At 32.8% G+C, this 26,511-nt stretch overlaps 1 protein-coding gene across 3 annotated transcripts; it reads right to left on the bottom strand.

Annotated features, from left to right (window-relative positions):
* Positions 1-2,255: 2,255 nt before the first annotated feature.
* Positions 2,256-26,369, bottom strand: LOC133182941 (cilia- and flagella-associated protein 70-like). 3 transcript variants are annotated; one of them, XM_061317829.1, is made up of 31 exons: positions 26,316-26,369; positions 24,239-24,320; positions 23,831-23,857; positions 22,117-22,303; positions 21,736-21,834; positions 21,256-21,338; positions 20,765-20,941; positions 19,391-19,518; positions 18,941-19,090; positions 18,531-18,615; positions 15,910-15,979; positions 15,403-15,464; positions 14,924-15,061; positions 14,274-14,309; positions 12,249-12,412; positions 11,866-11,926; positions 11,643-11,704; positions 11,459-11,524; positions 11,194-11,332; positions 10,687-10,872; positions 8,137-8,270; positions 7,743-7,858; positions 7,347-7,511; positions 6,563-6,712; positions 6,255-6,293; positions 4,218-4,405; positions 3,803-3,955; positions 3,380-3,541; positions 2,882-2,971; positions 2,580-2,729; positions 2,256-2,423 (listed from the first exon to the last, which is right to left on the bottom strand). In XM_061317829.1, exons 2-31 carry the CDS (start codon positions 24,311-24,313, stop codon positions 2,343-2,345), a joined length of 3,423 nt encoding a protein of 1,140 aa, XP_061173813.1. In that variant the 5' UTR covers positions 24,314-24,320; positions 26,316-26,369; the 3' UTR covers positions 2,256-2,342. The 3 variants fall into 3 exon arrangements, with proteins under 3 accessions (XP_061173813.1, XP_061173814.1, XP_061173815.1); XM_061317830.1 differs by lacking the exon at positions 23,831-23,857 and adding an exon at positions 22,936-22,959; XM_061317831.1 differs by lacking the exon at positions 23,831-23,857.
* Positions 26,370-26,511: the final 142 nt, after the last annotated feature.

Genomic DNA, 26,511 nt, shown 5'->3' with positions numbered 1-26,511 from the left:
AAATATTATACTTTCAAAATACAATCTTTATGTTCTGTTTTCGTGGAAAATCTCAAGATAATTCCCTTCAATATATATATAAAATTTATATATTTTAAATCAAATGAGAAAAATGTTACATGTAAAACAGACAGCAGTATTATTGACACTAATCAGGAAGTACACGTCTCCAAAACCAACCATCCATAAGATAATTAATCTCGTCTGTCTGATTTCAATTAAGTATAAAATGGAAACATCAGCAGGCAGATCCTTTAAAAAACAAATATCTGATTGACTAAATTACCAAATTAATTCTGCTGATAAAACTTATATAACAGAGGAAAAAATAAAATGTTTCACCAAATTAAATGTCATTTCCAGAATTCCACCGTCGCCAGAAATGGTAAATTCAAAAAAAGGGATGCATTTTGCAGAGTGTCAGTTGATAGCTAGTAAAGAATCCCAAGTATCACACCAAACTGCAAATTAAATAAGCTCAAAGCTATTCTGTAGAAGTAAAAGTAAACTCAGCTGATCAGAAGTCACGGCAGCAATTATAGAATTCCAACTGATGTAATTACCTATAACTAACTCCAACCGACGAAAAAAAAAAATATTTCCACCATGATTCCCATGTTATCATTATAAAATTCCTATCAACTTTATCAATAAGCAACCAACACGAAGAAGTGGGGATGGCAATCGAATACCGAATTGCCAACCGGTTAATCGTATCAAAATGAATTTTTTGTCACGGTTTCTCAATTAAGCTCTATTTATAAATGCTCTATACAACTAACAAGTACACATATACTATATATATTCATATATAGACTTAAAGAAGACAAAAAAAAGACGCCGTAATAAACTGTTTATGCTTGATCAAAACACTGTATATCTATTTCTATTTCAATAGGTAAGAAAAAATGAAGAAAACCATGAAACATTTATTGACTGGGTTCTAGAGCAGCATGCGTTTTGTCGGACCCAAGAACCAAAACGGCCTCAGGCCAACAGTTTGGTTTGAGGGATCGGCAAAACCCACGTTGCTCTTGAGTTGAGAACACAGACAATAAGTGTTTTGTTATATTTACATTTCTTTTTCGAAGTATCGTACGCTGGCTTCCATGATGTAAATTTTGCACTGCGGATTTAACTCGGTCAATTCCGTAATCGTCGATCACAAACGAATGTAAATAAGATATAAAATCTGATCCCACCTACAGTGTGATATAAAAAAAAACGTCATAGCGGTCCAACATCTCATCGACAGGTCCAGTATCTCACCCCGCGGTCCTTCTTGACCGCTCAGTAAAACATTGGATATGTCTTTGACAAGTAAAGCTAAAAGTCAAGTGCTCCTGCACTTGGAAACTCAACATTTAAAACTAAAATCGTGTGCATGATGAAAAGCAAGATAAAGCAATTTTATCACAAAAATCCTATAAATGTCATTACCGGTGATTTTTTTTAAAGATTAATTTCTCAAATACATATAGGTTACATAAAATAGCTGTAATAATTACAAAATAATGTAAGGGACATTAACGCAAAGAATATTACATTTCTCATTGCACACTAAAATTCTACACAATACATGTAATAAACTGATGCTGGGAATTGAGCAACATTGAAATTCTAATTGTCTTGATTCCTATAACCATGAATTTTTTAATCATAAAATTATTTATTCATTATACTAGATCACCCCGATATATAAGAGAGACCCAGCTGGCCATATACACATACAGGTATTGGTTACCATTCAATTTTTTTTTTTGAATTGGAATATAAAGTACGTCATAAATTGCACAATATGGTATTCTTCCGCAATAAAGTGAGATTAGAAGGACACTAAAGCCATTTTGTATCTGGATACAGACTACTGTTAATGTGTGATGGGAACCCCAATGGAAACATCACATATAATATAGAAAGTAAGCCCCAACTTCCCTGTTGATAGAAGTCTCTGTATGCTAACAGTAATTCCATACCTAAGAGAATCTTTCAAAGCTAAAATTTAAGACGAAACATATTTAACAAGTATTGAAATGTGAGAGAGAATGCTATAAAGAGGTTTATAATGCATCCAATTTTTAGTGTGTGCAAATATTCATTTCCTATTTCACAGCCAATTATGGAATAAACAAATCACACATATTCAAAGAAACAGTTTAAAATAAAACTAAACACAACTTTTTAAAGATATGATTTAATTGATAAATATTTTGTTCATCACAGGTTACTTAATATAACATTAATAAAGACTGGAATTTTCTAGTCATTAAACTGAACATCAAAACAAATCAAATAGAATGTCAACATAACAAGGACATTTATAAAATGTCACAAACAGAAGCTTAAAACTCTGGATTTCCAAATCCTACTTCCTGCTGCACATGCTGTATTTCTGCTAGCAAATCATAGTCAGACAGATTCAACTGCAATTGTAAAAAATCTCATATTAAAATCCATCGCAAACAATATACATGTATGCCTATAAGTAATATTTTGAGAAATGTCTTTCTCACCATAAAGCTTTTTTCTACCTTCTATTAACAGTGTATCTTCCTAGAAATTTACATATTTCTTTTTACCTTCAATGCATATTTGTAGGCCTGTTCTGCTTCCAGCTGTCTGCCGGTTTTGAGGCAAACCAAGGATAGATAACCCCAGACTTCTGGATCAGTATTGTTGAGGATGTTGGCCTCAGACAAAGCATCTTCAGCTTCTGCTAGTTCTCCTAACTGCATACATGAAAAAAATTGTATATTGCAAAAGAAACACTAAAAGACCTTTAGGGGTATTCAGACACAATTTAGACATTCAAAAAAGAGAGATAACTTCTATTTTGACTGAGTAAATTGAAAATAATCTATGTTTGAATTTTAAAACTTACCCTGTAACATGCTATACCAACACCCAGCCATGAAACACAGGAAGGGGATCTCTTGCAAGCCATAAGGAAAGTATTCTTCGCATTTGAAAACTATAAAAAAAATATGAACAAACAATTTTTATTTGCTGCTTCCAAAAAGAATCAAAATTTGGATGTCCAAAATAAAGTCCATCACAAAAAGAAAAAAAAATTCAGAAAAGTGATGGTTGCTATAACTTCTAAAGAAAATAATGTACATAACACTTTAGCAGAATTCATAATGTGGCACCTTTAAGGCAAAACCTTGTGCACTCATTTATGATACTACATGTATATATATAATATTATGCAAGAAATAATGGAAAAGCTATTCATAATTGCAACTAATTGCAAATGCAGCTAATGAGCCTGTGATTTTGCTGACTTTTAGATCCACAAATGTAAGTAACAATTTCTTTTTATTTTCAAAAATTAACTAAAAATTTTACGATAGCATCAGTCTATATTAATTAAGAGTACCTTCTCCTCTTGAAGGTATATGGAGGCCAATCTAAGGTATATAGAATGCATCTCTGCTGCATCAGTTGTAAAGGAAAGAGTGCGTTCATAGCAGTCTCTGGAAGCCTCCACATCATTCGTCATATACTTCACATGTCCCATGAGTGCCCAAGCATCCGGATTCTACAAAATTCAAATAAGAACTCAAATTTTTAATGGATTTAAATGAAGATCAATAATTTTTCTTTTTATTTATTCTCCAGATTAAATCACTAATCAGTACTAATTACATCATAAAAAGGCAATTACAAGATTGAAAACTCCTACAGTCATGCAGCTACAATAAAATCCCTGCCATAACTTTTTTCTAATAGCCTTACTGAAAATACCAAATTACAAACTGAAGGAGAAGCAAAATTGCACAACAATGCAATATTCTGTTACCTGGTAGTCAAACTGTAGGGCCTCGTCCAGACTGTTTTCCGCCTCTTTGTATTCTTTTTTCTGTAGCTTTAACCTGGCATAGTTGATGTGATATCCAGACGTGGGGCCTCCCATTGGTGACAGCAGTTCATGGGCCAGGGCTCTCTCAGTGAACTAAACATAAATGACAGTAAAATTTGATGGGGCTCATCCCAAATATTCTAAAACAAAGTCTTCAGTTTCATCTCACCAGTGAATGTCCGTAACTTTGAGTAAGTTCCTCATTAACAATTGAAAAAATCAAGAGTTTACACAAATAAAGTTGAAGTATATTCCTTTCATCCTAAATAACATTTTGATATTCTCATTTAATTATTAATATCTATTAGTAATGTCAGTATCTATTAGTAATGCCAGTATCTTTAAAAACACTTACAGGGATAGCTTTGACCTCAATCAGCCACTCGATAGCCTGCATGTAGATACTAGAACGGGGGACTGGGGTGGGCTCTCTCACAGGGGATTCTTCTACCTCCTCCGCAGGCTGGGGGGTACCACGCTGGCTTCCCATTCTATACTGGCTGCCAGGACGAGAAGTGGTACTATCTGTCTTGATTTTACTTCCTGTTATTTTCAGAAATTTTAAAATTTTAATACTACCTCAGTACAAAGTAGTTAATATGTCATTGCAAAATTGAATGTAAATTTGAAAACTTTGGTACCATAAAATTTATTCACTAATATTTACGAAAAGAATGAAAATGAGGCACAAACACAGCTAAGAAGTACAACGCGATTGATTATTTTAACATGATCATACAGTTGTAACAGTTATTTTCCACTGTCTTCAAACTAGAATGTTTTAGGAACCTAGACTACATTAGAAGATAGATCATTGTCTTGCGTGTTGACAAGAATTGTACTGAATTAAAAAATCCCACTAATTATAAGGCATTACTTTTTTTTTTTCCTTGTGAGAAAAATTAACTTGTCTGTCAATATCTAATTGTAGGAAAATCTAAAGAAAATCTACTGTTCAACAGCTTAGCCAATACAAGCATCTAATATTATAACTTACCAACAATATCTATTAAAATGAATGTTAAAAAAAATTAGATTAAAATGAATATTCAATTAATTAATAGTCTTTCTAAAGACAAAAGGTACAAGTAAAATAAAAATAAAGTGATGGTGACTTTTAAGGGCTGAGCTAAAAGCAATCTTGCAAAGTGAATTGAGAAAATGAATTTTATTCTACAAAATTGAAAAGGTAAAGTATAAAGAAAACAAAACCCCTTAATAGTACTTCTCAACAGAAAATACTGCTTACATAAAAATAATAAAATCAATGTAACATCTTCAATTTCTTTTATAAATGCTTGAAAATTTGGATGCTAATTCAGAGCAACAGGAACACTTTGTACACAGAATAGTGCATTTTACTATGGTTATTAAGGAGAAAAATAATTCAAAAGTGATACATGTAAAATACCATTTGCACTGACTGTAACATTCCTTTACATTTTATGCAGTGAAACTGCATTATCATTAGGAAATGAATTTAAAAACTGTTAGATACATGATAAATTACAATGTACTTTTTTGTTTTGGCAGTTCTACGATAATCAATAATTGTAAACTATGTCAATCATCTACCGTATATACTCGCCTATAAGTCGGTTTTTTGGGAGTTGTAATTTGGACCAAAACTCTTTGTCCGACTTATAGGCGAGTTATAAAAAGACTGATATTTTAGACGGTCAATCCCTCTAATAAAAGCTTAAAAAATACAACCGACTTATATGCGAACCGACTTATAGGCGAGTATATACAGTATATGCACTTTAATGAAAATGAGACCAAGATCACTTTTCCCAGGAAGGGAAAAATAATCAATGTACGTTATTAACTTTGATCTTGCTGTCACACTGCAATATATTTAGGTGTAAAAACTCATCTAATTAGTGCAATATATCCACACACTATGTGTAAATCAATAATGTAGTGGGAAAATAAAGTAATTCTGTACAGAACTGTTCAAATTGTTCATTGACAATAAAATGTCAATAAGTGCACATTTTGTGATCATGTGATTTTTCTACAAGGAGCAGAGAAAGTTTTTTCCCCCTCTACCTTTTGCAATCCTGACTGCGTCACATGAACAAAAATCAAAGATCAATTAAAACATTAACTGAAAGTTATCCAGAAACTCTCATACTTCACAGCAAACAAGTACACACACAGGACATGGTCTGGGACATTACATGTAAAACATTTTTGTTAGTCAATAAGCAAGTACAATGGAGCCTTTAGTACATACATATGTAATAACATCAAAATCATTTCAGAGGCAACAAAGGTTGATTAATATGCATATTTGTAGGTTGGGTCATAGGTCAAAGGTGGGAGATCAACACATGAAAATGACTGAGTGAGGGTCACTGTTAAAGTGGACCATAAAATTTTCCAGTACCTTGTAACTGAGGGGATTGATCTGGGCGGAGATGTGGGTCTACAATCAAGGAGATAAGTTATTTTCCCATCACCAAAAGGTACTTAGATATACCAAAAATAACTATTATGGTTAAATGATTTCACATGTTTTGATACTTAATATTCATCAGATGAATGAGTATCTTATAAGGCCTAAAATTGTAAATTGTTGGAATTGTTATAATTCCTCTAGATATTTCTTCAGCTGGCTTTGACACACAAGAAAATCCCCAAAGATTTAAATCCACAAGTTGACATACATTCCACACACTAATATTGTAGTCTTACCAGATCTCTTTGAGGCCGACATACGTCTATCACTGACAGATCCTTTCCCAGAGCGAGCAGAAGTTGGAGGTTTGTCACTAGATGGAGGAGAGGGTTGTTTAATGTCAGGGACTGAGGGTGGGGCTAAGCCTCCCTGGTCATGATCCACCTCTGAAAACATAATGAACTAAAAGTTCTACCTGTTTCTACAGTGTCTTTTTCTCCTCTTGCTAGCTTTTCTTACTTTTTTCCCTACTCTCGTCCTCTCCTCTAAACAATCTGTCTTATCTTTATCCACTCTTTTATTATGTGGATACTCATATACTCTTACACTAACCCCTTACCTTTTTTTTCCTCATTCTCCAATGACCAGCCTTGCTTACCTTCATCCTCACACTCCCATTCTCCTCGGGTAAGAATGGTGACCTTTATCCCTCACTCATATTCTCCTTTTGCCACCTCTCTTACCTTTCTCCTCAAACTCACATTCTCCTCTGGCCACCTCTATTACCTTATTCTCGTTCTCTGATCTCCTCCAGTCACCTTCTTACCTTTCTCATCACACTCATATTCTCCTCTTGCCACCTTTCTTACCTTTATCCTCACACTCATATTTTCCTCTAGCCACCTCTCTTACCTTTATCACCGTCTCATTCTCCTCTAGCCAGTCTCTTTTACCTTTATCCTTTATCCTCACACTCTCCTCTGGCTTCTTTTACCTTTTTCCTCACATTCACATTCATCTCTGGTCACCTCCTTACCATCCTCCTCAAACTCAAATTTTCCTCTGGCCAGCCTCTCTTACCTTTATCTTCACTCTCCTGTTCTCCTCTGGCCAGCTTCTCTTTGGCCATCTCATCATCTCTCAGGGCCTTGGCCTCAGCAACAGCTGCTGCTTGGTTAAGTTTGTTGGCCTCAAGGTAAGCCATTTCTGCTCCTATCTCATTGTTCACAGCATCATAAAACAGACCTACAGAGAAAAAAATATTACAATAAAATTAGGATCTGGCAAATAACCTGTTTTTACTGCCTGTTAAAAGGAAAATAAACCTTTGAAAATGTTTAACTTGTTGTAATAATTACATCTGTAAATAAGCATTTGGAACATCACTCTTTCCCTTTTTCATCTTTGACATATATTTTCATTTCTATGGAGCCTAAAATTTTCTGGAGACCAAATGAACAATATTTGAATACCCACCAAGCATGGTCCAGGCCAGAATGCTTTTGGGATCCACACAGGTGGCTGCTTCAAAGAATGTTTCAGCAGCTTCATTTCTCTCTGATAGCGTACAGACAACCCCGTAAAGAAGCAACCTGAGGAAGAAAAAACAATTTATTACCAAAAATATTCAACAACCTTAATTTGTTTGTGAAACCTCAATGCATTTGGGTCTTCTGTGGCAAATTTGTATAAATAAACTTTTGACTATACTGGATATAAATTTAATCCAATTTGACTCTCTAACCATGTAAAATCTCTGGCATATTTATGAATCTTTCCATAAGACAGATACTGACAGACAAATAGACTAAATCAACATGTCTCCAAATCTTTGCTCATTTTGTAAAAAAAACCCTTCACATTTACTCACCCTTGTAAATGCTTCTGATCAATAGCAATGCACTCTTTGAAGCACTCTTCTGCCTTAGTAATATCATTGATGTACAGACAGAAGGTTCCATAATCAAACCAGTGTGAAGGATCATTTTTGTTTCTAGCAATCCTCTGTAAATCAAGTTATTTCTTCCATTAGTGACATTTCAGACTATCATCAACAATTACATTTCCTATCTTAGATATTTCCTCTTTTTAAATTTTAAAAATTTATGCTTTATTTAACTAAATGGTTGAGATATAAAAACATATGAAACAAGAGGCCCATGGGCCACATCGCTCACCTGAGCACATTGGCTAGGCAAAAGCACAAATCAGTTCTGTATTGAAAAGATTACCGGGGGGAGGGGGGAGGCTTGAATTTTAAACTACCTGATGATGCTTCCATGTCAATATAACAAATGGCTTTGTTGTACTTGAGAAGATTTTTTTAAAAAAAATTTCCCATATATTTCTTTGTAAAAATTTGATCCCCTATTGTGGCTCCTCCCTATCCCAGGGGTCATCATTTGAACAAACTTGAATCTACACTACCTGAGGATGTTCCATATCAATATGACTAAACATAGCTTTTCTGTTCATATTGTCTACATGTTCTTATGTAAAACTTTCGATCCCCCATCGGGCCCCACCCTACCCCTGGGGGTCATCATTTGAACAAAATTGAATCTACACTACCTGAGAATGCCTCCATATCAAAATGACTAATCATGGTTTGCAGTTCTCCAGAAGAAGATATTTTCCTATATTCCTATTCAAGTCTTTGCTGTTCTTGAGAAGAAGATTTTTAAAGATTTTTCCTATATATAATTTTGATCCTCCATTGTATCCCTGTCCTACCCCCAGGGGTCGTGATTTGAACAACCTTGAATCTACACTACCTGAGGGTGGTTCCATATAAATATGACTCCTCATGGCTTTGCTGTTCTTGAGAAGAAGATTTTTAAAGATTTTTCCTATATATTTCTATGTAAAACTTTGATCCTCCATTGTGGCCCCGCCCTACCCCCAGGGGTCATGGTCTGAACAAACTTGAATCTACACTATCTGAGGATGCTTCCATATAAGTATGACTCATTATGGCTTTGCTGTTCTTGAGAAGAAGATTTTTCCTATATATTTCTATGTAAAACTTTGATCTTCCATTATGGCCCCATCCTACCCCTGGGGTCATGATTTGAATAGATTTGAATCTACAATACCTGAGGATGCTTCCGTATAAATATGACCAATCCGGGCTTTGCTGTTCCTGAGAATAAGATTTTTCCTATATATTTCTAAGTAAAAATTTGATCCTCCATTGCGGCCCCGCCCTACCCCTGGGGGTCATGATTTGAACAAACTTGAATCTACACTATCTGAGGATGCTTCCATATAAATATGACTCATCATGGCTTTGCTGTTCTTGAGAAGAAGATTTTTTAAAGATTTTTCCTATATATTTCTATTTAAAACTTTGATCTTCCATTGTGGCCCCGCCCTACCCCCGGGGGTCATGATTTGAACATTTGAACAAACTTGAATCTACACTACCTGAGGATGGTTCCATATAAATATGACTCATCAAGGCTTTGCTGTTCTTGAGAAGAAGATTTTTAAAGATTTTTCCTATATATTTCTATGTAAAACTTTGATCCTCCATTGTATCCCTGCCCTACCCCCAGGGGTCGTGATTTGAACAACCTTGAATCTACACTACCTGAGGGTGGTTCCATATAAATATGACTCCTCATGGCTTTGCTGTTCTTGAGAAGAAGATTTTTAAAGATTTTTCCTATATATTTCTATGTAAAACTTTGATCCTCCATTGTGGCCCCGCCCTACCCCCGGGGGTCATGGTCTGAACAAACTTGAATCTACACTATCTGAGGATGCTTCCATATAAATATGACTCATCAAGGCTTTGCTGTTCTTGAGAAGAAGATTTTTAAAGATTTTTCCTATATATTTCTATGTAAAACTTTGATCCTCCATTGTGGCCCCGCCCTACCCCCGGGGGTCATGATTTGAACAAACTTGAATGTACACTAACTGAGGATGCTTCCGCATAAGTTTCATCTTTCCTGGCCCTATGGTTCTTGAGAAGAAGATTTTTAAATGATGCCATTATTTTTTCACTAATTCCTAATTATCTCCCCTTGAAAGAGGGCGTGGCCCTTTATTTGAACAATCTTGAATCCCATTCACCCAAGAATACTTTGTGGCAAGTTTGGTTGAAATTGGCCCAGTGGTTCTTGAGAAGAAGTCGAAAATGTGAAAAGTTTACAGACAGACAGACAGACGGACAGACAGACGGACAGACAGACAGACGGACGCCGGACAAAATGTGATCAGAAAAGCTCACTTGAGCTTTCAGCTCAGGTGAGCTAAAAATCTAAATGTTACCAAAAAAAAAAAAAAAAAAAATTAATTTTTTATACACACTTTTTTTACATTCAAAAAAAAAAGAAGAAAATTTCCATGCTAAAACAATTCATAAATGTGACTGAATTTTGTGAAACAATCAAGAAATGGATTGAAAACAAACCTCTTGATAATATTTGGTGGCCAGTTCATAATTTCCATTAACTTCTGCTTCTCTTGCAAAGTGCTTGAGCTGGGCTGAGTCAGTCATAGGCTTAGGGATGGGAGCTTGATCCTCAAGGGCCAAAAATTTACCCAAAGCAACATGCATTTGATCAATCAAGTAAACGTACAACTCGCTCAGGAAAGTCTGAAAATAGAACAGAAGTTTCTCTAGGAAAATGGTCACAATCATAATGCATTAAAAAATAATGCCAATAAAAGGTATAATTTTACATTTTAATTGATAAATAAAATGTTTCTAATTTTATACTCCTTTTTTACACAAGTTTATCACCTGCATTACAATAAAACTTCAAAAAATGTTCGGAATGGTTTATCAGTTTTAGTGAATTGCTCTACAGTTGTAAATGCTTATTGCTAAAAATTTTGCAATTCTAAAATATCATGGATGAAACACTAACAATGTCAAAGATTTATGTTTTCCAAATTTAGAAGAAATCTTTCAAACCTGAAGTTCTTGTCTGTCTTCAAAAGCTGAAGTTTTCAGATACTTCTCGCGTACAATCTTCACCACTGCATACTTCAGCTGTTCTTTAAACGCAAAGTACTTTCCAGAGGAATTCAGCTCATAGATCAACTTTTGCCTCCTGTGAAAATGTCTTACTTTGTGTGAAAATATTCTTTTCATTACCCTTCATGTCCTTTGGAAAAAAAGCAGAGCAGTATCTGAATTGATAAGTTACAATACAACAGTACTTTGCTGAACACAGTACCTGGATTCCATTGCTTCTACAGTTTGTGGAACATCATCTGTCTTCAAGATATCACCAAACTGATCCCTGTTATAAAATATAAGTGGTTAAGATAAGATGTTAGTGATAATAATTTTGCTGTACTACAATGTGTAATGGTAAAACATCACTGTAAGCAAATCTTTAAAAAAGACGTAAATGTTACCTAAACTCATCTAAAATAAGATTAGCTACACTTCCAACTTGATTGTGAAAATCCTCAACAGCCTGAAAAAATATTATATATAAGATTTTTAAAAAAATTATTAAATATTATAATTGTAATAAATGTTGTTTTGTGTATATCAAATTCATGATTATACCTGTGAAGGAAATTAAATAATTAACTTTAAAATCTTTTTATTAAAAAAATGTTTATGATGCATTACCCTTTGAGCTCCATCAGTTCTTTTTGGGAACAATGGTCTTGGGGGAATGTATTCAGCAACTCTATGAAAAGAAACAGGATCTTCAAGATTTTGTTTGCTCTTTCAACATTTATTCATTATTATAATATAGCATCTGATAATATCTTGGTTTGAATTTTAACACACACACAAGCGATGAACTACAGTTGAACTTTGGTACATGTATCTCAAATATTGATATCTGGAATATCATGGATGTCCTAGGGAATTTGAGGTCCCAACTACTTTTCAATTATTTATGTATTTTAACCTAAACATTTCAAACCTCAGATATCTCAAAGTTTTTTCTCTGCCCCATTCAGTTTGAGATAATGAGGTTTGATTGTATTTAATCTTTTCATTACCTTCTAGCTAGTTCCTCTGGGGGCCTTTTGGGGATAAGAGGCCTGGTGAGGCAGATTTCTAACATGACATAAGACTTGGCATCCACATACTGCTGTCCCTCCACATTGACAGGGGCCTGTCCCTCCATCTCTGACCCAGTGTCAGACTTAATGGTCTGAGAGGCCTAGAAGTAAAATGTAACATTGTATACACTTTGGGAATGCATGATTAGTAAAAATTTAAAATATTCCTTAAGTAAAAAAAAATATTCATCTAAAAATAAGTTATTTTCAGAAATGAATTCAAAACAACATAAGAATGAATGATGAAACTTGTAAAATTTTGTAAACTTAATAGACAAGCTATACTAAACTCAAAACTTGTGCTTAAAAACATTTACACTATGTGTACCTCTACTACAATTTTTTTTTTTGAAACCAACAAAATGCTACTACTACAGGTGAAGAACATCACCAACGTCACCAACTTTGGATTGAAATTCTAATATCCACCTCAAAACCGTTCAAAAAAACCTTGATCTCATCACCATGGTAACAACCTCTCACCTCTTTTACTGATTGGCTGCTATATTTTTCTGACATACCACTGTCATCCCTCTATACAACAGTTGGTTTAAACTTCATATCTTATCAATTCAATCACTTTTCTTTAATAATTCTGATATGCATTCCTTAAACAATATTTTTTCATACAGTTAATTTTTTTTTTACAAATAATGTTTTATAATTTTAACCACATGACATTTAATATAGTGGTTCTTTTTATTTGATCAAGGAAATATGCATGTAAAATCCTACAGTAAAGCAACTGTGCAGCAGATCTCAGACCAAAAACAACTGTTCAACACAATAGCTTGGCAAAACACACTTTTGAATTTTTAAACATGCACCAAAATTCAAATTCATAGTATGGAAAACAAACTTGCAGTGAGGTAACACAAAGTGAGGATGGGTTCTTTTATTACTGTTTGCAGTCATGTTAGTTAAAATTTCTAAGTGGACAATAAATAGGGAATGCACACAGGTTCACACAACACAATCCATTGTTAATTCAACACATACAACAACAGTATCCCAAAATGTTATTTTCTATATTTCCGCTAAAGGTTAAAGAATTTTTCAAAATTTCTCTCAAGATGATTTAAACCAGAATAAATATTCTGTTTTGAAAACTGGCCTAGAAATTTTGAGACTTCATACACAATTTTAAACTTCCTCCCAAGAACTTTCAATTAAATATACCACACTCCTAATACAGCAAGAAGATATTCAAAAAATGAGTATGGTCTAGTGTTATATTTCTGTCCCTTTTAGCCTGATCAGAATAAGTCTAGATCTAAAACAAATAAATTCCTCTATAGTCCTAATTTCTTAATATGAAAAATGTTAATTTTGAGATTTAAAAAAAAAGGTAATGAATAATCTAAATGAGTGCATGTGCATGGATCAGTTTCTCATGTCAACACGCCCGGTACCGAGTGAATATAATAATGAGAGACTACCTCTGTTGGAACTTGACCCCCGGGCCCCGCAGGGGCCGCATTCACTTGTTGTTGTTGTTGAGCAATGCTCATTGACCGCTGCAAGATCCAACACAAATTTTATAACAAAAAATTTCAGGCACTACAATGGTCTATCAAATTTTATGCTTATCTTGAATTTCATGTTGTACCTATTTTCAAAATAGGATTCCTAAAAGAACATTTTTTATTTAGAGCTTCCAGAGCATTTTCATCACCTTTTAGACAGACAATGAGCTGGCCACTGCTAAACATCTGCTATAAACTTTATATATGATAAATGCAAAAAGAGTCTAGACTTGAACAAACAGAAATTTCAGTTACCCCCCTTGTTATTGTCTTTAAGCAATCATGATGAATTAAAAAACAGCAAGTTTTATTTGTATTTACGAAGGATAAAATACATGGGAGTTCATATTAGAATGAACTAAGCAAAAAAAAAAAAGTCAAACGTCAGTGATGTAATTATTCAAGCGTGTAATTATGCACGGCAGAGTTTGCCAACCTCATGGTCATGGTGCTGCGCTATGCTACTGGCCCTCTGCAACAAGCAAAACTTGTCTTTTTTTTCCCTCTCAAAATGATTATGTTCACATGGTATTTATAAAAGTGCATGTGAGAACCATATTAATTTACTTATGTCATAATTCTCAGGCATTGACTTTCTTCCTATAGTTATTAAGATTTTTCATTAAAACCCAGATAAATTTTCTCTTTGCTACAATAAACTTGCATTAAATATATTTTTGTTCAACTCAAAAATTTTGTTTTCCAAAAAGAGACACAGGTGATTTTCCATGAAATTTTCTGGTTTATTATGAAGTTGTAATGTTTCTTTCATTTGTGTCTCTAAAAGATGCATGTTAGGTACTAATGCTTTTTCTTTTTTGGTATCAGAGCATACATTATGATAATTCCATGTGATAAATTGTAAAGCTTTTTTGTTTGCTTTTTAAGCAATCATCTACCAGAAAACTGGGTAACTGAACTAAAAGTTAAAATTGAATTTCAAAAAACATACTGTTTTATGTACATGTAGTTAGAGAGTTGAGACAAATCTTAGGACTAATGTTTAATTTTCAATATCTCAAATTTCACCGCATAAACTTGATAAGTGTAGTCAATGAGGAAGTATTGTTAAACATCTGAACTTACCCCCTTCTTGACCTCTTTCTCCTTCTTTTCACCCCCTTCTTTTCCAGCTTTCTTTGGGAAAGGAGAGGCACTGTTTCTGTTCAGGATGTTGAAGGCAATCTTTGCTGCCTCTTCCCCAAATCCTGTCTTCCTTTTGGCCTACAATAGCAAAAATGTCATCCACTATAAAGATGGACTAAATAGTTTTAAACATCAACATTTGGTTTGAGCAATAAATCCATTCTTTCTTTTTTTATTATAATTTTCTAAAATTACTTTAAAAAATTGTAATACATGTATCTTAATTTCTAAGGAACAGGCAATCTATCAAATTGTCTCTAAAATGCCAATGTTTTAATTTGATTTCAAAATATTGTGCATTTTGTACCATTGATAAAACCATATCCAAATACAACATGTGTATGTACATGCACTTGGTTTATAAAATCACTGTGCCTTACAATATAATTCATAGTTAATATAATGTGACCCATACTAACCTTCTCATGCATTGCATGATCAGTATATGCATGCACTTTGTATGCACCTCTTATTCTCTTCACTGAAATGTACATTAAATAATTTGAAATTTACTTAAACTTCATACATTTCAAATACACACCAAGGAGTTAACAATATAATCATTCTTATTAATTTGAGAATGCTACATCCTTAAAAAATTAAAGGGCTAAAATAAAAGCCTATTACTTGCCCCAAACCAAGTTATACTCAGAAGACATGACTAGCAATTAAAGACATTCAGGATTCTATTCAAATATTTCCATCTTCCAAGTTATGTCATCAATTAGCATTTTTTGACAGGTGCTATAAATTCCAGCTTTAATCATTGATTTTTGATTGCTTTTAAAATTATACTCATGGACGGTATTACTTTTTATTTATGCTTTTGGACCTCAAGCAACACAATTTAGCACCTGCCAAAAACGACCCACTGTACCACATCAGTTTGAATATCTCTAAGACTGGTTCTCTGTACTGGTACTCACCTCCTGGGTATAGCAGAGGTGCCAAGTTGACAAAAGCCACACCATGGTAACTGATGGATCCTTCATCATCCTGTCAAAGAGAAAATGTCATCTAATGTCAAATCATGATACAAGTTATCCTTTTAATTGGCACAGAAAAAAAACAAAGAAGTGATGAAAGCTATGAAGATTTATGGGTTAACTTTTCTTAGTAAATGAAAAAGAAACTGCAAGTAATAACTTGAGATAACAGTCTTTATAGTAGACAGGCATTATGATTTATGTACTAATATTGTTCTTTATGAACCAAAAAAGACAATAACAGAAGGTAATTAAGAATAATATAATTAAGCTTTAAATGAAAATTTTGGAGTAGATCGAGATTAACATAACTATGAGATGTGCTACATTTATTAGAAAATCTCCTATAATTAATTTTGATTCTTTAAATGTACATTGTTTAATGACTCAATCTCTACATCTTACAAGCAAAAATATAGTCAGCCAATTTTCTTTTAAATACAAATTAGTTTTTAATCTACATTTCAAATGTTCAGAAAAAGAATGTTCTAATGTCAGAGAAAATGGATGGGTTCTTAAGATCTAAAAAGAAAAACTACAAAGTTTTACAAAGATTAGATACCCCCAGAAATATCTACATACATTGTATGGGTATCCATTATAGCAACAAAATGCACACACATTGGACAAACCTTCAATTTCCCTCCCCCAAGTGGCTGTATGCAAAACATTAAATGATCAAAAGCTATTATTATGTGAAAAAAGAAGCATTTTTTAAATGGCAAGTTTCTTATATGTCCAATAAGGTAATATTCAGTTTAAAAAAGAAAAGAAAAAAGGAAGACTTTAAAAATTTAAGAAACTAAAAGCCATAAACATTTACATAAGGTCAATTAATTAAGCCCCTTTAGCGAAGGCTAACCATGATCATGCAATTTATAATTTAAAATTTTCTGCAAGTAGGAAAAACTCATTTTCAGGCAAAAATGGAACTCTCTTTTCTATTTACTGAATTTTTTAAGATAAGGAAGAGGGGGTATGCTTATTCATGAAAACTGCTAAAATTCAACTTTTTATTCAGATGACAATATCAAAATACTGACACCACTATTTCACTAGTGCCATAATACCATAAATAGTTCATGATCTAATATGGCTGAATTAAAAAAAAGGAAAAAAAGCTTAAAAAAATTCTCATAGACTATGAATATTCCATTAGGTGACTTTATAATGTCACTGAGATCCCTCAATATCATAATGCTCAATATGTGTTGTAGCATTGTAACATTTATATTGAAAAAGGGTGTTAGTACATACAACTATACATTGAATTTCTGTGCAAATAAAAGATTTAATGTGTATACTATAGAATTTATTACAAGAAGAAATGTTAATGAAAGACTTATATTGTATGTTAATGTGAAAATAAAAATAAAAAAATGAATATATATTTAAAAGTAACATATAACATCATAACATACAGTATTTTACACAGGTCCATTTATGTGTTTCCCCTAACTTTACCAAAATCAAAACAATAAGTGTTGAGAATCAAATCAATCCATATTACTGTAAAACATGGATAGCGTGTGTTGTTCATCAGGAAAATTTGTAACAAAATTCATACAGGTGGATGTTATTTCAGTGATACCAATATTTTTAAAATGTAAATTACCCCTATGCATAAATTTCCACATTTAAAATATCAGAATAATTTTTCTTTAAAAAGATAATCGATTGTAAACTGTACTTTTATCTAACAAGGCAAAGTAAATTTTTGCTCAGCATTTTCTGTGAAATATTTTTAAAGAGAAAATTTTCTACAGCACAGAAAATGAGGGATATTTCAATACATTTTCAATCATGAATAAAAAACAAATATTGCCAAATTTCATAGCCCCCCTCCCCCATGAATTATACAGTGAGAAATATGCTTGACAACACATAGAAAACTGTGACACTTGAATAAATACATCAACAATTTGGAAGAGTTGTAACTAGGAGATGGTGTATGTTTGCAATGGGGAAACAAAATCATCAACACAGAAATACCTACCAAAACAGAATGCTGAAGAATATTAAAAGAAATCCCTTGATGTATTGTTCACGTGAAATTTCAGGATTGAACAATCATATTTGTCCATTTGAAAAAATCATTTACAATTTTGTTAGTTACTATAGGGGAAACACACCAAGCAATTTAGGTCTAAATTTTACATGTATTCAAAAAACATAAAACCCAAAACACTATAAAAAAAAAAACTAGATAGAAATATTTAAAATATGTGTAAAGCTGTGCACAATTTGTTCTAATTTTGCCTTTAAAGTGGGCTACATTACAGATTTGAACTTACAACTGTAGTAGCATTCTGGGACTGTGAAGGGTCAAGGTCATATGTCTCAATGTGATTACACTGACATGAGGGCATTTTTACATTACTTTTTATCATCAAATTAAAAAAAATGCTCACACAGAAAACAAATACTGAAAAAAATGTGCATAGAACATTAATGACTCAGGTGTTTAATCCATAACAGCCACATTCCAGATGTTAAACTGATCATTAATTATTTGTGAATGACATAAAACAAAGGTCTGTAATAATATGTAGCCTGCTCACCTTCTTGCCCTTGGCAGCAGCTGGCTGAGGTAATCTCATCACCTCCACAGGCCAATACCTACACTTAGCTATCTTATCCTGGAAACTGTGGAAATAAGACAGAAAATGGCATAATACATGTACTTAAAAGCTTTGTTTGACCCCCAAAAAATAATTGAATAAATAAAAAAAAAAAAGAAGAAAAAAAAGGAAAAAAAGAGGACTTGTTTGTAAATTTTTTCTTTATTAATGATGGAAATCAGTCAAATCACCCCTCCCCCAAAGTTTTAATAGGCAGTATTCATATATGTAAAGAAAGAGAGTGTAAATTATTTGGATAATTTTCTAAAAGTGGGAGTTTATGAGATAAAAACAGTCAAAATATCCATGCAAGCCAAATCTCAGCTGTGATTAACCAACATTATTCTGACCTTTTGGTAGCCATGGCATCCATGTAACATCTTCTCTCTGTGTTCCATGTGACCCTCAGTTTCTCTGTCTCAGCCATATGGCGATGCTCCCGTTCTTCTTTACCCTTGAATTCACCATCCTCGTCATCAATGTTGTCAGGGGGTAAAAAACTGAAAAATTGCCAATTGATAGTTATGAAAAACACCAATAATTAGCTAAGTATTGAAGCATGTAAAATCTGAAGCTTCCATTAATTAATCATTCATTTCTCTTTTAATTTTTAGTAAATTGATTGATGATGATACCCTTGCAACAAAACTTTAAAACATTTCAAACAATGTGCCAACTTCTAGACTTCCATGTGCATAGAATCTAATGTTCTACATTTGCTGCACCTTCTTCGTCTAAATTTCACAGGAGTTATGTTAACTTAAATAATATCTATAATTTTATATATAGTGATTAATTACCTCTCTGGGATGTAGACAGAATTTCCTTGTGCTGTGCCTGGTACTGCCCACTTTTTCTGGCGATTGGGGGGCTCCTTGTCAATGCTTGGCTTTAATGCTCCATTAGCAAAGACAACTGGTGTCTCTTTCTGTGAAAATAAAGTTAAACTTTGTCATTTGATGTAGAAATTTCTCTCAATTATTCCAAATGGACATGTGAACACTCCTTCACAAAATCTTTCTTGGGTCAGTTTATATTACAAAATAAAGATTTCTTTTCATTTTGTTATAACTTTTACGCAAAAATTTAATGTATTTCACACGCTGGGCATAAAGGAATTAAAAAAAAGTCAACTGGAGGCAAGTTAAAGTTTTTATTCACAGCAAAAAAAAAAGAAGACTTTTAATAAAGTTCTTTTCAAAGTACAGGTAACTCTCGATACCTCGAAGTCCGCGGGACCGAGGAAAAACCTTGAGAGATCAAGAGTTCGAGTTTTCAAGAGTCCGGAATTTTCCGAGTTTGTTGACATGTTTTAAAATTAGTCTAACCGGATGTAATGATTTTCATGCAGTGCTAACCTTTTACACGTGGTTTTTATAAAACAACGATATTTTTTTCGTAATTTAGATGAATATTTCATTAAACTCAGTAATGCAACAATGTATATCGTCATTTCACGTATATTTATTTAATCTTTGTAATACGGACATCATACTACGCATTCGTTACATGTAAACGATAATTTACAGCGTCGCACATAGCATTGACTATAATTCCAAACATGATCATTGAACGCAGGTCTGTAAGTATTTGTCCAATAATAGTCATCATATTGACATTGAGGCTGTTTCTGCTTTTTCATATTTCGTTTAACTTTTTTCACTGACTCGAAATAAAAATTAAATTAGTGTTTCGTCTTTTAATCAATTACTACTTTTCACTAACACTGCGTCTCTTAATTATCGTAAGACAGTCGATGATGATTAATTTAATAGCATATAGGCAAAATATGATTAATTATAAATCAATTATCACCTTGCAGCATAAGTGTCACCTGAATAAATATCCCGTTCCTCGAGACCCGCGTTTTCTGCCTTGGGCAATTTAAATGTCCAAGTAAAGGTGCTAATTATATAACCTTGTATACACATAGCCACTTCGAGGTATCGAGGGTAAATTCTAATAGAATATGCATAGCGGGACTGCAATTTAACTTCGAGGGATCAAGTGGTTCGAGAGATCAAGAGTTCGAGAAATCAAGAGTAAATTTGCTTAGTTATATAGGGGAAAAAATCGGGACCGGAGACTCACTTCGAGCGATCAAGAACTTCGAGAGATCAAAGTTCGAGCCATCAAGAGTTACCTGTAATTCAAAGTATTAATAAGGAACTTACATCAGCTGACACTGGGATAGGAAGTGCAGAACAATAAGCATATTGTGTGCCGGTCATTGTCCAAGACTCAGGAGGAGAGTAGAGACTCTCTACTGTCAAAGTCATGAGGTTTCCCTGGTCTATTTGTGTCCCCTCCAACAGTGATTCCTGGACTGAGATCACAACCTCCATCTCTGGCTGCATAATAATTGAAATGTCCTCATTAAAACTCAACAGAAAAATGTAATATTTTATCACGTTTGCACAGTCTTATTGTGCCCATCTGGTATGAACTTTCTTTTTTGAGCCCATCTGGTATGAAATTTCTTTTTTGAGAATGAAAACATTACCCTTGGGCTCATTAGTTTTCATTTCTTTGTAGATTTCCGTGAAGTCAAAAATATATATATATTGAAAATAAAATTTTAGATCTAGTATTTTTTCTTTGAGAATACCTTCATAATAATTTCAATAAAACACTTTCAAAAAATTTCCATTTTATCTAGAAATACCTTGGGACTTTCCGGACTAATTGTCTCCAAAGGTGAGCCAGGTAAAGGGTTGATTACCAGATTGTAATGATGTTTTGTTTCACCTATAAAACAGAAGTTATAGAACATACACACAGCTTAGATCAGTGTGTACATGAAACAAAACCTAGTGTTTTTAACATTATTTTTCTGCAGAGCATGTAGGTGTAGTCCGCAAGTCAAATTCATCAAGACCCCCCCCCCCCCCCCCCACCTCCCCACCACCACCACCACCACCCCACCCCCCCACACACAAAATAAATTTGTACCTATACAATGCATTTAAAAATAAATTGTTTCCATTTAAAAGTCATAACCATACTATACACCAAATCTATTCACAAGATAGTTACATGTTTATACTGCATTATTCTACAAACCATGCAGTGTCATTTTTTTTTAAATCAACAAACTTGAAAAGTGTAGGCTTAATTGCTATGCATCAGGTTTGATGAAGGATACCTTTGACAAGGGGAAGTAAATCCACAGTACATTGTCCTAGTTGAGCAGTCTTCTCCTCTTTTTGTTTTTTTTCCTTTGGTAGAACTTCTGTCACAGTCACTAAAATCATGAAATTATTTTCAATTTGTTAATCTTTTCACTTTAAATCAAAAAGTTACACCCTTCATTTATTGAGTTTCTAAAAAGAACTCTTCACAATCTACATACAGCTACATGTAATTACTTGCTCATACCAAAGTTGCATATCCTAACAATCTTTTTGTCACATGTTTCCTCTGCTTTGATCCACTTTGTACGTGTTATTGTCAAAATTTAATGCAAAAAAAAAATTATAATATTTTCTAGAGGTTTAATTTTTTTTTTTAAAAATCTAATACATACAGACAACCGGTCTATAAGAAATTTCATCTAAAACCAATGGATCTTCGAAGGTACAGTTCAGTGTAGCTGTATAATCAATCTCTGCTGGAGTATCCGGGATACATTCCACCTTAGGGGATTCCCCCAATTGCCTGTCACCAAATTCCACCTTGACAGTGATCTGCACATTGTCTCCCTTAGTTCCTTTCTGTAAACAATATTAAGAAAAAATAAATATTGCAAACTTGGTCATCTGAGGGTTTATTACATTTGATTAATAATAAGATACTATGCTTCCATAACCATTAAGCCTATAATACTAATTTATGGTACTATATTAATGAGTCTATTTTGATAAGTTAACTGTTGGTAGCTTGCATGAAAAATAAATAAGTTTATTAAAATTTTAACTTTTTTTTCTAGTTTTTAGAAATCCCTTTCCTCCACCAAACTTGTTTTCCTTTCATTCTTATTAATTACTAGGTTATAAATACATGTAATCAAAATCAGAGACTAAAATAGTAATTAATTACATATATTAGACATGTACATGAACTTAGTATAAATTCAATCACCAATTTTTCCCCAAACCAAACCTCAAACAAAGTACTCTTAGTACATAAACTTTACAGAAAACACTTGACTTTTTTTTTTTATAAAAAGATTAATAATTAATAATTTTAAACCTAAACATAAACAATTCCCTGCAAATAACAAACACAATTATTTGAACTAGATTGTTAAAAAAATCTAATAATCACTGACAACTACATTGTACAGCAATGAAAAACAACAACTATAAATCACAATTATACAGTAATACTGTTGATAAACACTTACAGCACTTGAACATTTATAACAGTCCTGTGTTTGACCAAAATACAGATATAATCAGCTACATCATAAACAAGACACTATTGACTAATTAAGAATGAGAAATGGGAGGACAGACAGACAATGTTGATGAATTTCCATCAGGCTTGTTTAGTTTGCCTTTTTTGGCTACAGAAAACAATAGCTCATATTCCTGCAACTATTCATGACTAATAGACTCACTAATTTTGAACGAAAAATACATTTAGATTGTGAACTGAGAAATATCATTACCGATGATCCTGAAGATGGTCTCTGAGTGCATTAAATGATAAGGAAAATGACATTCCAATTATACATGTAATTTAATATCTATTATTATAATGTAAAAAATATTCTTGAAACATTCATTTTTTAAGTCTAATTTAGAACAAAATTTGAATATGGAATGAATAATTATTTGACTTTACCTCATGATAAATTGTGCTATCAAATTTACTCATTTACATGTGTGAATTTCATATTATTGTTGTCAAGTGTGAATAAAAACTAACATCAGTGTTATTTTTATGAATAATTTAGTGTCTTTTAAAAAAAAGTGAGAATTTGGATTATGAAGTTGTCATGCCAATTTTTTACGTTATCAAATCCAAAGAGTGAGTATATAATAATAATGTTACGTTCTGAAAAAACATGCATTTCGCAGACATTAACAAACTTATTTTCAAGTCGATCTATATCAACTCTTGAGATTTCACTGTAAATTTTCTCGTTGCACAAACACACATTTCTAACATTGTGATGAGTATTTCTTTAGAAATGAGTTTTGTATATTTTATGACAACACAATTCACAGAGCAATGACGTGATCCAGTAGCGTGCATATAATATGCCTCATCAGTCCTCAAACTCAAGACATTACCTGACCATTGTCTATCTTTGTCAATTTCTGAAATGTACATTATCTTGAGCACTGCATGTTCATAGCTTAAAAAAAAAGCAAGCAAACCCTCTTAACCCAAGAATGTTGTTAAAATAAAGTACAGTTAAGCAAGCTTTAATTAATACATGTATGTTTAATATTTATATATCTTGAATTGTTTGCATCAATTTTTAATAATCTATTATCAGTATAAGCATGTTATTCAAATACCCCAGAGTATCAGTAAAATAATACTGGAACTTGTTTGAAAACAAAGTTTATGAATTAAAATGAAAAAAAAATGACATGTGAATATATACATATAAAAAAGATGTAATGATCGGATCTCAATTATAATCAGATTTCTGAAATGCATTAAAAAAAATCATCTATCAAAGTATGCCTTACCAAGTTTGATGCTTTAACAATGTGAATGCTGAGTGGCTCTGGTGGCCTAGTCTGAGGAACATCAACCTCTGTCATATTTGTCCTATGAAGACATCAAATTAAAAAAAAAATGAAAATAGCAAAGTAAATACATGTATATGCATTGATGTCACCACAACACACTGAAGACTTACAATATTAAATAATAATATTACATCATGTTTTACATAAGATCTTCACTGAGAAATTCAAAAGCTCCAAATTTAGGTTTCTTTCAACTCTATATTCTCTGACTTCATCAATTTATAAATCATTACTGATAAAGTAAGAAACAAATTGGATATTTTACCCCTCTGTATAATCCAACATGCTGGGAAGTTATTCTTATACATATATATATTCTACAAATTCAAGAGTTAGTTTCTTCCCATCTTCGCTAGCCAAGGGTTTCTGATACGCTACTCTCCTCATAAGCCCTTGGCATACGGTGTTAAAAAAAGTTGGGATTTTTTTCTCAAGTTGTGATTGGAGTTGATCGACATCGTTCGACCAATCAGCAATTGTTTTTTGTAAATGACGATATTTGCGTTCGGGATATATCTTGACTCTTTAATATCGGTAATGTAAAACGCAAGTAAACAATGATCCGTAAGATAACATGCCATTCTATGAATAGCTATATATATGGTGTCATCCGTGCAAAATATGTGATTAAGAATCTATATTGAAGATGTAGATTTGCATTTTTACATGTTTAAATAATAAATTAACATAACTCGATACCTTCTTGTTAATTATTTTTTTAAAACAAATTTTTTTTAAATACGCTTTCTATTTCTGTCGATGACGCAATCTGTGCGTATCTGGTAAGAATCATGATCACGTGACAAAAACAATCTCGTCTTTTGTCAGCACCGTATGCCAAGGGTTTATGAGGAGAGTAGCGTATCAGACACCCTTGGCTAGCGAAGATGGTTTCTTCCATCAACACCTTATTCCCATGACAATTCAGCCAGGACTGATTAGTCAAAAATTTTCATTAAAAAATTGCCTACTGATATTTTGACTAAAGACAGCTCAGCCTAAGTTATATTTATGATTATCCAATATACACAACAAGAATCTGCTGCTTTATTTTTAACTGACTGATCTTTCATCCTCCATATTGAAAGGAACTTAAGGAAACACAATCCAGCCAAGACTGATTAGCTGAATTTTTTTTTTAAAAATTGCCCACTGATATTTTGACTAAAGACAACTCAGCCCAAAATATACTAATCCAATATATACAGCAAGAATCTGATGCTTTTGTTTTAAATGACCAATGCATTTCCTCCAAAACAAAAGAAACTTAATGAAACACTTATGTGTACATGAGAAGTTAATTAATTCATAGTCCATTTATCTTTGTTAATAGCTGCAGAACTGTTGCATTATGGCTTTATATTTTAGTCTTTGACCATAACGCTAACAGATCTCCTAATGCAAATATAGTGCAATTTACGGTGCAAGATTCCCTTTCAGGATGTATTTCTCCGATTTCCAGCATTGGACAATCAACTACCTTTCATTCTCTAATTCTAGACATATTCTATTACCAACCTGCATATTTTAATTTATCCACCTCCTAACCCTTTATAGTTGTCTCTACAAATAAACTTGCTTGTTTTGAATTTTCTGCCATTTGACAAAAAATTCAAAACAAGAGGGAATGAGAGATAGTTGATTGTACAATGCCAGGAATCTGTAGTGTTATGGTCAGAAACTAAATTAAAGACATAAAACCATAATGCAGCATTAATGCTACAGTTCTGTATCTTTGTTACTTAATTAATGATAATTGAAGGTAAAATCATGGCTCCCATCCCAAAGAAAACAAAATAATCATGTGTACATAAGAAAATGTATTTGTTAATTTACTTATGTTTCAAAGTGTCTATTCATGTTTTCTACAGGTTTTAAATTTCATTTCACTGTACTGTTATACTATAAATCCAAAAACATATACTCGTCACAAAAGTACCAACATGTAAGTTTCCAGCAAAATGTGCACAGAGATAATGTTTGTGATACCATGACGCTATAATTGTTAACTTACGTTGTGTCAGCTGCTTTTTATAATTCTTACTCTGTTGCTGTGGACACTAGATTGCTGCTTGTGTCCGTTCCCTTGGTGAGGTAGAGTCTCACGCGCGTATTTTGATCAAACAAATTTTACAAAGAAATTTCGGGTGATGTAAGACAGAGCCAACAGGCAAGGAAAATTAATCTTAATTTAATTCATTTAATTTTAG

The sequence above is a fragment of the Saccostrea echinata genome, unplaced genomic scaffold (assembly GCF_033153115.1).
Source record: "Saccostrea echinata isolate AGI-Se365-2 ecotype Australia unplaced genomic scaffold, CSIRO_AGI_Sech_v1 ptg000009l, whole genome shotgun sequence".
Taxonomy (NCBI): domain Eukaryota; kingdom Metazoa; phylum Mollusca; class Bivalvia; order Ostreida; family Ostreidae; genus Saccostrea; species Saccostrea echinata.
Note: the sequence above shows the minus strand (reverse complement) of the source record. Positions and strands in the feature narration are given on the sequence as shown.

Bases quoted from the DNA above. Each gene is read 5' to 3' on its own strand.
- LOC133182941 (XM_061317829.1), bottom strand. From the start codon at position 24,313: ATGACAGAGGTTGATGTTCCTCAGACTAGGCCACCAGAGCCACTCAGC. The intron at 15,980-18,530 runs GTGAGCAGGCTA...TCTCTTTGACAG, and splicing joins CTGCTGCCAAGGGCAAGAAG to GATGATGAAGGATCCATCAG. The intron at 2,424-2,579 runs GTAAAAAGAAAT...TTACAATTGCAG, and splicing joins CCTACAAATATGCATTGAAG to TTGAATCTGTCTGACTATGA.